This window comes from Eptatretus burgeri, chromosome 16 (assembly GCF_056783735.1).
Source record: "Eptatretus burgeri isolate ZD-2024b chromosome 16, Ebu_testis_v1, whole genome shotgun sequence".
Taxonomy (NCBI): Eukaryota; Metazoa; Chordata; class Myxini; order Myxiniformes; family Myxinidae; genus Eptatretus; species Eptatretus burgeri.
The window spans coordinates 22,033,404-22,048,343 of NC_140976.1; the positions used below are offsets into that span (position 1 = coordinate 22,033,404).

Consider the following 14,940-nt stretch of genomic DNA (forward strand, 5'->3'; position numbering starts at 1 on the left):
CTTTGGAACCCGACTTTGATGAACCATCTGGCCAGGCCGAGTTGCATGACTGAAGGTGGCCAGGATTTGCAACTTAGTCATGGTGCCAATGATAACTCGGCTACTGTTTGTGAAATACATTGTGGGATCTTAACATGATATGCCACCGACCGGTGCTGGCAGACGGGACCGACGACTTAACGCCCACCCTTCCAATGGACGACACACACATTCATGCCTCTCCCTGCATGTGAAGCATCAGGATGACAGTTTATAGCCGGGTGGAGGTTCAAACTCAGGTTAGACAGCTCAAAGACGAGTGTGCATGTACTTCTTAAGGTTTAAGCTACCCGGCTAACCTTTATTAAATTATTCAATGAAGCTTGTAAAAAAAAAGGAAAAAAAGGAAGGAATATTTTTAATACTTGTTAAAAGGAAACAGGCGAAAGACTACAAAAACATTCCAGCATGCATACCAGAGGGACAACTCCCCAGCTCGTATCTATTTTTAAGATACTCTGTACCTGCATATGAAGCATTACCAATTAGCCAGCACCCTACCTAGGCCACCTCATTCATTAATGAATGCACTTTATCCAGACATGATCTCTTGACAAGTGTGCAAGCTGTCTTTGATATCTGATGTACGAGGACACCTGTTTGCCCGGTTCAAATGTTATTTCTTTTACAAATAGGTTGCTAAACAACCATCACAATAAATTCTATTCTCAAAACCATCAAAGGAAGGATAATAAAACGAGTTTTACCGAGTTTTGAACACCTTTCCGGGTATGTGGTTGATGCAGATCTGATAAAGGCTTTTCTATGTATTCCTTGTTTTTCCACTTTTAAAGACTTGGTGACCATAATATGCCCTGTAAGTTACGTAAGTACTGTATAAAAGGAATTTCAAACACAAAAGATCATGGGAAATGGTCACTTTCTCCAATACTTGCCTGAGCTACACCAACCAAACCGATTTTCTCATTGTCCCATCAGGCAGCAAACTGCCAGAACGTTTTACCTCGTCCAGCTCCAGTGACTTTGAGAATCCACAGGGTATTAAATCCACCACACAGGGTACATAACTACATCGCTGAATCGCATGTAGGTTCAGTGAATTAACAATATTGTATAAATTGTCATATATGTGTACACACACACACACACACACACACACACACACACACACACACACACACACACACACACACACACACACACACACACACACACACACACACACACACACACACACACCAGTGAAAAAGAAAGTGACTGAGAAGATTTGTGTTTAAGTTAGTATGTTATTTGGGATTAGAGGTAGAATTTTTGATTTGGTGTATAACGATGAAGCATGAAGGCCTAATTTTGAACTTTTCCTCTCAATTTGATGATCCATTAATTAATTCTTTCAAACAAGAGCACAGCAGGTCACATGACACCAATTGTGGGACAAAACCACATTGCGTGCATTGGAAGCCACACGTTGAACAAACATGTTGTTTTCTATCTTATTCTTTGCCTTAGAATTCTGGTGTGCATCTCTGATGTGATATGGTAAATGATGTGTCATGTCGTCAATGTCCTATGCGGCGACCTTCCTTATGTGGCCAAAACCTCCTTATGTGAATCAGCATCCCCGATATCAGTGAATATCATATTAGTGACGGCAATCTGTATTTGTCGTCAATGTCCTATGCGGCGACCTTCCTTATGTGGCCAAAACCTCCTTATGTGAATCAGCATCCCCGATATCAGTGAATATCATATTAGTGACGGCAATCTGTATTTGTCGTCAATGTTCTATGCGGCGACCTCCCTTACGTGGCCAAAAGCTCCTTGCGTGAATCAGCATCCGTGATATCAGTGAATATTATATTAGTGACGGCCATCTGTATTTGTCGTCAATGTTCTATGCGGCGACCTTCCTTACGTGGCCAAAAGCTCCTTGCGTGAATCAGCATCCGTGATATCAGTGAATATCATATTAGTGACGGCCATCTGTATTACGCATCCAAAATCTGACGCACGTCATTTCAGAATCTTGTCATGTTCAAAAAAAAAACAACAAAAAAACTACATCATGCGGATTGTTATATAATTCATCCACCTGTCAAATATGCAGTCACTTTTAACTTGTCAAAAAGGCAAACACAGATTGTGAAGATAAATACCTGAGGCTGTAAGAATATGGTAATTGTTCAACGAGCAAAAAAAATTAAAAGAAATTAAAAATAAATTAACCTCATTTAAATATGAATGTGTAATGTATCAGCAATGCACACGGACCTGTCCAAAAGTTTTTTCTTATGTTTGCAAGAAAGTGAGACGGCCGGCTTAACACCAGCACAATGGATGCGATTCAAAGAATACTCAGGAGATGCGCAGAACAGCAGTTGATATCAGGAATATCGATTTCAGACAACGAAGGGAAAGGTCATGTGATCTCCTAACTTATGAAGATGTTATCCATCCTTCACCCTCCCCCCCCCCCCCCGGTCCCTTACAGAAATGTATGCTCGAGCATAACATGGGTAAGGGATCACAGCTGTAAAAACATCCGTAATCATAACTTCCCAAGGGGCGAGTTTAAATTCCGGCAAAAGCAGTTGTAAAAGAGTTCGTCTCCTGCCAAACTTTAAAGTAGCTGCACATGCAAGGAATGGCCATTCAAAGCAGGTTTTACCATCGATACATGCCTCGAATGAAAAACAACAAACTTTCAACACCTTTTCAATACACAGTAAAACCTGCGTAATGTGGTCATTGATTCTGCTGTGAATTGGTTTTTCTCATGTTGGAATGAATGGGTTATGACAATAATTTGCACACATTTTACAAATGACTAACTATTTCCAAAAACGAAACATTGACACAAAGGAGGAGAGTATTAACACAACTCGGGAAGAATTTCCTTGCAACTTTTGCTCGAAGTATCGAATTGAGGCATATCCAGCAGGTGTGTGTAAAATGTATTATCAAATGATGTCTATATGCATGTGTAATGTACATTTAGACATTGTTTGACGATGTACGTATGTTTTAAAGTACCTGTAATGCAACCTGCTCATGAGGTCATACTCTTGTTAAACCTCATCATTCATGATATCACAATTATAACTTTGAAAAAATTGAACATTTCAGACATTTCATAACGAATATTCACAGAAATATGGATAAATAAATGATTTTTAATAACACGATGAACCCACCGATTTCGGCATCTTGCTTGTTGAGAGAAGTCCCTCCCCAACAGGTGGCACTTGAAAAATGTCACAGAGAGACCTCGCTCTGAATGGCAACGTTTCAACAATGCAGTCACCTTAAACGAGGGGGGGGGGAGCACAGGTGAATGGGCGGGGTCAGATCTGCTGACGCGGCAACGTAGAGTTACAGGGTGTGGGAAATGGGTACCACACCCCAGGGTTGCTGCAGAGTTATTTTTATAATTTTTATAACTGCCCCAGGGGCAGTTACCAAGTGGTGGGATGGGATCAGAAGTGTCATCAACAATGCAGAAGGTACACATCGCACAATTTAGATGGCCACCAATTCGATCCCTCCAAAATTTGGACAAAAGCTGCAAAGTATATCTTCTCCATTAATTATGTGGTGAACTTCTCAGACATAGCTTCTGGGGAAAAAAAAAAAAGTTATGAAAAAAAAGTTTGAGCCAAGAAGGAACTTTCAATGTAAAACTCATTATCTGGTTTCCAAGGTTCATTGAGAAACTACTACCAGTAACCTTTACGTTGTAAAAAAAAAAACTTTTTTAAAAATGAGAATTGAATGGTCATGCTTTTGTCCAACACTAGAAATTCCCTTCGAAGATAATTTCTCAAGGGATCTGATGAAAATCTCATTGGATTTCTGTCATATCTCAAAACAAATAATGGGAATTTTTGAAAGGAGAACCATGTTTATTTATTGTATGGGTCTTAGCCCATTGTCAATATTCAGGGCATCGAAGGGAGGGGGGGGGGGGTTGCCCGTGCTGGCTCTCGATGCCCCTGGCAATATTATACAATAATTATATTTTAAAATATATTAGTGTTAGTATGATAAGACTCAAAGGTCTGCTTCATGGGTTCATGCCATGGGATCCAAAACTCACCAGTTATTGCAAACGAGACAGTCAGCTTACTGTCCCCCTTCTGAAGACTGTGTGCTCCAAGATGCAGCACCGAGCTCAGACAGCACCAAAAATCAAGATGGTGGCTTGAACCTCAGAATGTTGAATGTGGGATATCCTGACAATCGCTCGAACCCGAACACCAACCAGCGGACACTTATAAAAGCAAAAATGCAACTGCCCTCAAAGCATAAAATAAGAACATTGGACGTCAGCGTGAAAGAATTTTTAAAAAGGGACGAGTTTATTCGATCAATGCATGCCCTTTGCTGTTAAACAGCAAGTCACCTTGATTAACATTCAGGTAATTTTCTTGCAACTCAATAATTAATCCAGCCAATAGAAGAAAAAAAAAATACACATAATTAAAGATTTTAAAAATTATTCAAAATTGCATACAGAACAAGCAAAAAAAAAACCCCCAAAACAAACAAACTCAAATTTACACGAAAATAAACCAAAAGAAAACACACATGTTGGTGAAAAAAATATCAAAATATTATCATAAATCATTAAATACCATATACAACAGCATTGTATACTATCATTCTCTGAGAAGTCTCTTTTCTTGAGTTTTATTTATTTATTTGTTTATTTATTTTAAACAATGGCTGGGAATTTGTCAAGCGGATAAGGGTTCTGCAAGTCGTGCCATGACAGGGGACATAAGTGGACCTACAATGGGTGTGTTCCGTGTGAGCTGGGAAACACACTTTGTGGTGAAGCTGCGACGTAAAGGAAATCACCTTCTCAAGTCAACGAGATGAGGGTCAGAATGATGAGATCTCCAATTTCACTTTACATGTCCAAAAGTTATTTGTTTTTTTAAATCATCGTAATTATGGGAAGAGAAATTGAAGATAACAGGCCGTGATGCCATAAATAAAGCGGAATTTAAATTTGAATTTGAAGATGACGGACCACGCACACCGAATTCGAATTTCCGCAAGTCACGTGATCGGTCGAGGCTGTGACATTAATTCGACCGAGTTACAAATAAAACACTACATTGCGTTGAGAACGGAGGAAGTGTGCATCATGTTTGTCGATTTCTTTCAGTAAAACTGAAATTTATTCGATGCTGGAACTGTGCCACTCAGCATACTGGACCGACGACATTCATTTTGCCATCCAGAAATGCAATGCAACACGTCAAGATCCAATTTGATGGTCAAAACGCAGTTCACTGGTGGGATTTCTGTAATAACGGTGAGAAATGTTAAAAGATTGATGAACTTCCCGAGTTTGAAATTTCACTTTTGTTTCACCTTAACGACTGGCTTGGTGGTGGATTGGGTAAAATGTTGTTACATTGCTCTCACTTGTGTGGTTTAAATTCTCATGCCTGCTCAGCAATCTGGCCCAGAAGAAGAGATGGCTATCACTGGGTCTATTCACCCATAGAGATGCTACTGTGGCAACCGAATGACCTGCATTGGGTTATTGGACCTCCACCACCACCTTCACTTTAAAAGCTGTGGTTGTGCTCTCGAGCAAAACTTGGCAATATCTTTCACCTATTTAGTAAGTGGACAGCTCAAACCAAGCTTCTGGCTCTCCACATGACTCAAAAGTGAAAAGACAAGTTTTACAAGGCCCATCGCTTCACCCATCCTAATGGCCGGCTGTCATGTTATACCCACATCATTGTCCACATTTGAATGAGACAGTGTCTCATTTATTTCCAATATCATCTGGAACCATTGAAACACACGTATTTGACTTTGTACTGGAAGAGATCCCAGAGCTATCGATTATGTTGTCCTGTGCAGATATGCTGCCAATACTCTCCTGTTTGTCAGTGCCATTTTGCCGACACAGGGATGGTGAACCAACGTGTCTGGCGCCGTACAAAACCACAGGCTCATTTGGCAATGAGGTCATGAGGTCCTGGTGATAAAAAAGGGAACAAGGGATACGAGTGTTATCGTTCTTCAATGCAGCTTTCTTTTTCCGGCTGTCCCTTTGGAGTGTCTTGCATCCACCAAGTTCGAAACTCTGGCGGGCTGGAGTACAGTTTTCGCTTGAAGGGATCTTTTGTCTGTCTTTGTTTGACACATTTTTGCCACTTTTGCCATTTCTATTCTTCTTCAATGAGTAAGAGCCAAGTTTGAGCCAACAAGGAGCTTTAGATGATTCTTCACTGCATGATGTACCACTGCAAGGCAATGGACTTGTCGGAGTTGATGGTGCTTCAGATGATGGGGAATGCCATGTTTTGGTGCCTTCAGAAGAAGCCGTTCCTTTGCCTTGGCTACAGAGAGGGCTCTGGTTGACAGAGCTTAGGGAAAGTGATGAAGACCTGCTGTAGAAAATTGAGGAAGGGTCAAATGTGTATACCCTTTCCTCACCGTCCACATGCCCCACAGTGCAAGGCTCAACGGCAGACAAGCTACGTTGTGGCCTGCCGACAGGAGACACTGGGCAGGAAAAACCCTCATGGAACTTTGCTGCAGAGTCCAAAGAACGATTGAACCATTTTCCTGATTTATACACTTTGCTGTTGGGTCCTGCATGAGAAACACCAGAACAAGATAATTCTGATGTCTCAGTCAGGAAGCTGTCATTGGAGCTGAGTGAAGATGTGGATGTTCCAACAGAAAAGTCCAGCGATCCCATCCACTGCTTTGCAGTTGCAAGAATTGCTAAGTCTTCCTTTGTTAGCTCAGAATCTATTGCCTCGGAATGTTGATGTAAACAAGATTGGTCATTTTCTTCGCCTTGGCCCAATGTTGAAACAAGATGGAGGAGCTTTAGTTGCCGTAAATTGCTTTCCTGTAAAGCATGTTCAGAGTCACCTTCCTCCGGATATTGGCTCGTTTTGTGGACACCCCCTTCACAGCACTTGCATGTCTCAGGACCAGGCTGACATGACTCAGCCTTCACTCCAGAGTCCTTGGTCTCCTTGGACTTCAGCTCTTCAGGTGATGCTTTGTCCCCAAGAGACATTAACTGGAAAACCCTGCAGAGAAGTTCGGAGTCAGCAGAGGACCCGAGGTTTGATTGCAGGGCTTGCAGGCATTCAGAGAGCAGTGGGGAAGAGTTGCGCTTATCTGGTGCCCACATCTTCAGAGTTTCATAAAAAGAGCATCTCTTTGTCAAAGACGAGAGTCCTAGAAGAGAGCACAACCGTATTACATTTTTAGGCTTATTAATCCCAGAAATGAACAAATTAAATGTTAAACAACCGATAACACAAAAAACATACATATATATCTCAACTAATAAAAGGTAATGTGTGTGTTGTAAGTGTGTGTGTGTGTGTGTGTGTGTGTGTGTGTGTGTGTGTGTGTGTGTGTGTGTGTGTGTGTGTGTGTGTGTGTGTGTGTGTGTGTGTGTGTGTGTGTGTGTGTGTGTGTGTGTGTGTGTGTGTGCGCGCGTGTCCAAGCTGCTGTTGTTGCCTGCTATCTCCACATGTGGCTTGGTTTCAGGAGGTGAAACAAAGACCTGGCAGGTCTCAAAGTGTGTACGTGTGTGTGTGTGTGTGTGTGTGTGTGTGTGTGTGTGTGTGTGTGTATGTGTGTGTCTACATATGGAGTTTCAGAATGTGGAATGGAGTCCTCCCAGGGAGGGCTCAAAGTATCCACCTTCATTTCGGTAAGGGGTCACAATTCATGGACAAAGCTGTGAAGTTTTCTGTTCTCCAAGTTTTGTGCCGAGGGCTCTCTTCAGGATCGTTACTGAGCCCAGGACGGCTTTCTACTGTAGTTCGTTTGTAGTGATATTCCCAGGGATGTTTTTTTAATAGCTCTGTGAGGTTCATCTTCTGTGAGGCTCTGTGAGGTTCATCATTCCCATGAGGTTCTTTGTCGTCACTGGTACAACTTTGGCATTCTTCAGCTTCCAGGATATTTTCACTTCATTCTTGAGGTCGTGGTATTTGGTCATTTTCCTGATTTCTGCATCGTTAGTCCAAAATCACCGGTATTAACACCTCACTTAACAATGCGGTCTTCTCTTTTTTTGTACCTAAGTGTGATATCTGGTCACAATGCTTTGTTTTCGATGTTCATGCCCAATGGGATCATTAGGTCGTATGTGAGCGGAACTTCGATGTTCTCAGTAATTGCTTTTGGTTCATTTTCCAACAAATTTTTGGAACTGGATTATCAGTTTTTGCAGATGTGCCAGTGGATTACTTTACAGTGTTGTGTTGTTGTATGTACAGCCTTTCTGACATTTTCTTTTCTTTTCGTGTTCGGTCTTTAAGCATCACATATCATTCTCTTTGCTAACCCCACCTCCACCCCTCACCTGTCTTTGTTTTTTTTCCTTCTCCCCCCCACCCTTCTCTCTCACTCTGTCCCCTCCTCACTCCCCCTCCTAAAAGCGCTGTCACACCTTGACGTTTTAGCCAGCAATGGCAACGTATAAAAATGTATGTAAAACGTTGGCGTATGCTGAAGTTTTGAGGTTTTGAAAAAAAGTTTTGGTCGTATTCATAACGTATTAGTAACGGGCACAGAACGTTTCGTTGTGTTATAGATAACTTATACCAACGAATGCTTAGCCTGTTGTCGGCGTTCACAACCTATGCCCAACGATAGTTCAACTTAGGCATAGCGCACTGCACGTATCGCCGACGAACTCGTGGCGTAGCCTGTTAAAAACCTGCCGCACGCCGATTTAAATCATAACCGCCTGAAAATTGGAAGTGTCAACATCGCAGTCACACCTTGACGATTTAGCCAGCGTATGCCGACCTATGAAAAATGTGTCTAAAACGCTGGCACACGTCGAATACGGTATGGGTACGTTGTGTATACGTTAGGAGCACGCTGAAAAACAATGAAGTACGCTGTCATATTCCGTGGTACGTCTAGTATGTCGTGAAATTTCAAGCATGCTGAAAATTTTACAACGTACTCGACGTATGGCTCACAAATTCCGCATACGCTGGCATAAGTTCTCTGCACGCTCCGCGATTGTTGACACACGTCGGACACACGTTACTTGTAAGTTACTCATAAGTCGAAACACGTCGAGGTAATGTTTAGCATACCCGAAACTTAATTTTTAACCTATGAGTAACGTGCTTTGAACCTATGTGTAACGTATCTCAAACGCACATTGTCGTATGTGGACGAATTTGATTGACGTCTTCCGGACGAGCACAGAACTTACTGAACGTGTATCTAACTTACATCTACCGTGTAATGGCGATTTGGCAGCGTTTAGGGGAATTGGTATATACAAATGGGCTTCACAAGAGGAACCCGTCAGTGTTCCAGACTCCATGTTGAGTAGATGTCAATGTCAGTAGTATCAGTAGTATCAGTAGTAGTAGTAGTAGTAGGTGAGCGTGTCAGTAGTAGTCGTATTGGTAGTAGTAGTAGTAGGTGAGCATGTCAGTAGTAGTAGTAGGTGAGCGTGTCAGTAGTAGTAGTAGTAATAGTATTGGTAGTAGTAGTAGTAGGTGAGCGTGTCAGTAGTAGTAGCAGTAATAGTATTGGTAGTAGTAGTAGTAGGTGAGCGTGTCAGTAGTAGTAGCAGTAATAGTATTGGTAGTAGTAGTAGTAGGTGAGCGTGTCAGTAGTAGTCGTCGTAGTAGTAGTAGTAGTAGTAGTAGTAGTAGTAGTAGTAGTAGGTGAGCGTGATGGGGAGGGTGTGGGTGATGATGGATCCTCGTTGCGTCCACGAATAGGAGACGACTTTGCACCATTGTTCGATGTTATTTTCGGCTAATTTTTTTCTCATTCCCACGATGAACTATTTTTTTGTTTCAGTTTTAAAAGTATTCAAAACGACTTGGACAAATGCATAATGTACTAGTAATGAACACAGAACGCTTCGATAACTTATAGGTAAGTTATACCAACGATTGATTAGCATGTTTTAGGCGTCCATAACCTATGCCCAATGATAGTCTAAAGCAGTGTTTCTCAACCGGGGTTCCCCGGAACCCTAGGGTTCCGCAACAGGTCACTAGGGGTTCCGCGAGAAACTAATAAATAGGCTAATGTATTTTTGAGTAGTTTTTGTTTGATTTAATATTCGTAATTTTACTATACACGTACGGCATATTGTTGGAAACTCCTTGGTTATTATAATAGAGGCTTCAACCTCTTATTATTTACAATTATAACAACCATAAGGAATGTATTTAACGATGTCTATATGGCGCCAGTGTGAAACTGCCCTCACTGGTTAGTGGACGTCCTGTACACGGCGGATTCGTGTATCATTGAGTGACTGACTCAAGTACGGGACGCACGCACGGTGTCCATCTATCTTCTCTGTGCTTCCTAGCGCGGAATATCTATCTGTCTCTGTCTGTCTGTCTGTCTGTCTGTCTGTCTGTCTGTCTGTCTGTCTGTCTCTCTCTCTCGCTCTCTCGCTCTCTCGCTCTCTCGCTCTCTCGCTCTCTCGCTCTCTCGCTCTCTCGCGCTCTCTCGCTCTCTCGCTCTCTCGCGCTCTCTCTCTCTCTCTCTCTCTCTCTCTCTCTCTCTCTCTCCCTCTCTCTCTCGCTCTCTCTCTCTCTCTCTCTCTCTCTCTCTCTCTCTCTCTCTTTCTCTCTAGGTTAGTTCTTCTGTTTACCTTTATTGCTTCAGCTTTATTTGTTTAAGTTTTGTTGATCAAGTTACACGAGGTGTGTTTTTTAATTGTCAAACAGACTCGGGGTTGACAAACACTTTCAAAAATGACGTTTTCAAACAAAACAAAACAATTTTTTTTTTTTTTGTGAATTAAAACCTCGGTGTGAGGTCTCATAAACGAGCAGTATGTTTTTTTTTTCATTGCCAATAAATTTGACAAAAAGGGGGTCATTTTTTTCTGAAACCAGGTATCCAAAAAAATATATTATATTTACCACGTGAACTACGATAAAAATACAAGAGAGCTAGATATTAATAATGGTAGATAATAATTTTTATGCAGGGGTTCCCTGAGACATGAAAACTATTTCAAGGGTTCTACAAGGGTAAAAAGGTTGAGAAACGCTGGTCCAACGTATGCATCGCGTGGCAGCGTATCGTCGACGATTAAATTATGTGAGGTTTTCTATTCATAGGCTGCAACTTCACTTTTAATAAATGTCTGTCACTCGCCTCTTGTTTTTGGACGCTGGTGCTCGGCAATTGAAATAGTTTCCATTGAACGAGTTAAATCGCTTCCACAGGACTATTGAAATGATTTAATAATAATGCTTGGTTATCCTTGGACCCATTCTGGCTAGCAGCTCGTCGAACATCGCTGGGGGCATTCGCAGGAAGTTGATGAAGGATGCATGGTCCTCGTTCCGGAGTTCCACCATGAGCTGGTCATATATGCCATAATGGCGTCGCCTCCCGATCCATGGTCTGACCCAGTTCCTTCTCCTCCGTTCAGGTCTTCTTCTCCCGGCTCTATTGGCACGCAACTGGTGCAGCGTCAACTCGATGAGGCCATGTTGATGTTGGAGGACAGGTAGGTATTGTCGTCTCAGCCTTGCCGTATCCTCCATCTCTCGGAATGACATGGACATGTACTCACCACGAAGTCTAAAAAGAAGACGGGTTCCTCCTGCGAAGCCCCTTTTTATATACCAATTCCCGTAATCGCTGCCAATACGCCATTATACGGTATCTGGAAGTTAGAAACGTGTTCATTAAGTTCTGTTGTCGTCCTGAAGACGTCAAATATGTCTACCTTTTTTTGAAGTAACGTGTTGCGAAGTGTGAACAACGTTCGTGTAGCGTGCTTACAAAACGTTACTCAGGTTAGAAATAAGTTTCGGGTACGCGAAACATTACCTCGACGTGTTTCGATTTATGAGTAACTTACAAGTAACGTGTGTCGACGTGTGTCAACGATCGCATAACATGCCTACAACTTATGGCCAGCGTAGCGGAACGTGTGAATCGTACGCCGGCATACGTCGTAAAATTTCAAGCATGCAAAAATTTGAAGTCAACCCAAAAGTACAACGTTTAAAGCCAGCGTACTACGACGTATGGCAGTGTTTTTCAGCATGCTCTTAACGTATACAAAACGTACCAATAACGTATTCGACGTGTGCCAGCGTTTTCGACAAATTTTTCATAAATCGGCATACGCTGGCTAAATCGTCAAGGTGTGACAGCGGCTTAATAAAATGCAGCGCTCTCCTCCCACACATCTCTCCCTCTCCCCTCCCCCTCTCCCCTCCCTCTCTCCCCTCCCCCTCTCCCCTCCCTCTCTCCCCTCCCTCTCTCCCCTCCCCCTCTCCCCCTCCTCCTCCTCATCTGTCTGTCTCTCTCCTCTCTCTCCTCTCTCTCCCCATCTCCCTCTTACTGCCCCCCCCCACGCACTTTATTGTCCATCAGCGAAGCGACGGGTTGTATTTGCTAATATATAAATATGAATATATTCACAGATATAGAAGGATTATGCAAATTTGAGTCATACAAATAAAAAAAGATCATTGTGCAATGTCTTAATCCTTAATCTAATATAAATGATTGAATTAATGACTGGTTAAGTTCAAGTTTCATCCAGAAAGATTTTCAAGATTTACCCAAATAGTCTGTCAACTACACGACTGATTCAAAATTATATTTATCATAGGTAAGTGGAGGGTACAACTGCAAAATCCCTTTAAGTTTGTAACTTTCAGCACAACTGCCCCAACCCCCTCCCCACACCTATGTCCGATGAATCACCATCTGAAGCAGTTTCAGATTCTGGTCCCAGAAGTGATTCCACATCCTTTCCCAAAGTGGTGTGACAATGTTCAATCAGGAACTGAATAGCTGCAGCTTGCTGTAAGGCATGAGACAAAAGATGGACATCAGAGTAGCAGAGCAGTCGAGCGGCTCCAGTTTCTGGTTAAAATCTTAACAAATACTTAATAATTATATACTTCTGGCTAACTTCTTAATAATTAGTAATGAGATAAATTAATACTTAGCATTAGGATACTTTGTAATTAGATAAAAATTAGTAATTATATGTCATTAGATACTTCTGGCTGATGGGATGAGTCAATCCATACATATACAGTACTGTCTAAAACAACGAAAGTTTATTTGGAGTACGGTAGAAAACAATCCTATGGTATATCTTCAGAAAATTATGAAAATTAATGTTACATTAATCGTTTATCAATACAACATTATAAATGTAATTTGGGTAAGAGTGTATGGCATTCCCATCTGAGCACTTAGAGGTCATACACAAAACAAGTGATGTTTTGAGGGGTGGGTAGGTGTTTCCCAGAGCAACACAGTGCGCCCCGAGGGAGGAGGGGAGTTGGGGTGGGGGGGGGGGGGGTTGTGCCACAGCCACATGATGCCATTCACATGCCTCCCAGCAGGAGTCTGGGAGAATATCTGAGTATGAACTGTACTTTATCCATATTTTGTTCTCCCATATATTTCAAGTGCTCATTTGTCTTGTACTTGGCCAGCACTAACTGGAGAGTGGTATTTCGGAAAGGGTGGCGGTGTAATTTGTTGGAGTCATTAATTTTTTTAGGGGGGTCAGGCAAAACGTCACTGGGTGCCACAGGGGGGAGGGGTGCCAAAAAAGAGTCACGTGACTTGTGTTCTTAGCTCATGATGTCTTAGCTCATAATGTGGAGATCCCAAGTATAAATCCCAAATTCTGCTCTCTAATACTCTTTGTAATGCAATGAAAACTACATTGGTGTCACCTAATGTCTGTGTCTTACACATGATACAAACTCTATCAAGAGAGGAATAAAAATAAACAAAACCCAAGCATGCAACAAATTTTGAATAAGACTTCATAGTCATCGATGAAACCCTGCAATGGGCAGAGAAAATAACACAGTACAGGGTACAGGTCACATGATGACGATGTGGATTGGCACCTGTTTTATGTTGTCACCGTCAGTCGTGGCATCAGGAGGAAGCAGGCTGGGCGTTATACACAAGGCCAGGTTTGATGCTGACATCTGGTTGTGCTCGGAGTGACGAGCCACAGCGGTGAGTACGCATGTCAGGTATCGTAATAGGTTAAGATTTGGGCGAGGCAGCTTCCTGAGGAGCCTATATATAGAGTGCGGAAAAGTTCAAGGAAGAGACATGTTGGTGATGAAATTTAAGGACCATGACCAATCAATCATGGCATAACATCATAACCAGGTACAGGGCATGCTTTTGCCAATGATGTGTGTGCCTCAAAAAAAATGACAGTCATGCAGAGAATGCATACAAGCTCAATAAAAACAAAAGCAACCCACAAAATGTTGCTGTTACAAATTATGATGAACAAGATTTTTTAATCAAATGGAAAACAACAAGAAAAACCGATGAACTGTACACAGGTGCACTTACAGAGTGTTTCAAAGAGATTGATACAACTTTGACTTCCTGCCATTTGTTTGTTTTTTGACCGATACAGTTTTCCTTTTAAGAGTTTGCTGGTGTTATCGTGGTATTTGTTCCCTGGGATTTCTAGTTCCGTAGCTCAACTATTGTGATGCCATTGACTGTGAAGCAGAAGAAAAAATTGGTGGCTCTGTGGTATGGGATTAAATCATATGTAGACACCCGCCGGAGGTTCTGCTGGAAATCCGACCTCAGAACACGTGATGGACCCACAAACTGTGCCATTCAACGTATTGTGAAACATTTGGAGCACAAGGGTACAGTGCACAACCAGAGCAAGGGCAACAGTGGTAGGCCAGCATCAGTAAACAAGAGCCAAGCCAACATCGACGTCATGCGGAATTCTGCAGTGGACAGTCCCAAGAAGTCCCACTGCCGGCACTCCCGGAAGCTCGGCATCAAACCAACATCAGTTTGGCATATCCACACTAAGGAACTGAAGCTTTTCCCAATACATCATCTCTATTAAGCATAAACTGAGTCAAGATGACATGAGACGGAGACTTGATATGT

At 42.2% G+C, this 14,940-nt stretch overlaps 2 protein-coding genes across 5 annotated transcripts in view; both read right to left on the reverse strand.

Moving 5' to 3' along the window:
• Nucleotides 1-3,320, reverse strand: part of LOC147010692 (radixin-like) — a 72,737-nt gene extending 69,417 nt beyond the window's left edge. The window contains exon 1 of the mRNA XM_085859331.1: nucleotides 3,195-3,320. Within this exon, the coding sequence (XP_085715457.1) occupies nucleotides 3,195-3,206 (12 nt within the window). The 5' untranslated portion in view covers nucleotides 3,207-3,320. The remainder of the gene's footprint in view (nucleotides 1-3,194) is intronic.
• A 1,011-nt stretch (nucleotides 3,321-4,331) lies between these two features.
• Nucleotides 4,332-14,940, reverse strand: part of LOC147010693 (rho GTPase-activating protein 20-like) — a 76,160-nt gene continuing 65,551 nt past the window's right edge. For all 4 annotated transcript variants that reach the window (XM_085859328.1, XM_085859327.1, XM_085859329.1 and 1 more), the window contains 3 exons: nucleotides 13,908-14,085; nucleotides 12,718-12,835; nucleotides 4,332-7,227 (listed from right to left, as the gene is read on the reverse strand). In XM_085859328.1, the coding sequence (XP_085715454.1) occupies nucleotides 5,789-7,227; nucleotides 12,718-12,835; nucleotides 13,908-14,085 (1,735 nt within the window). In that variant the 3' untranslated portion in view covers nucleotides 4,332-5,788. The remainder of the gene's footprint in view (nucleotides 7,228-12,717; nucleotides 12,836-13,907; nucleotides 14,086-14,940) is intronic.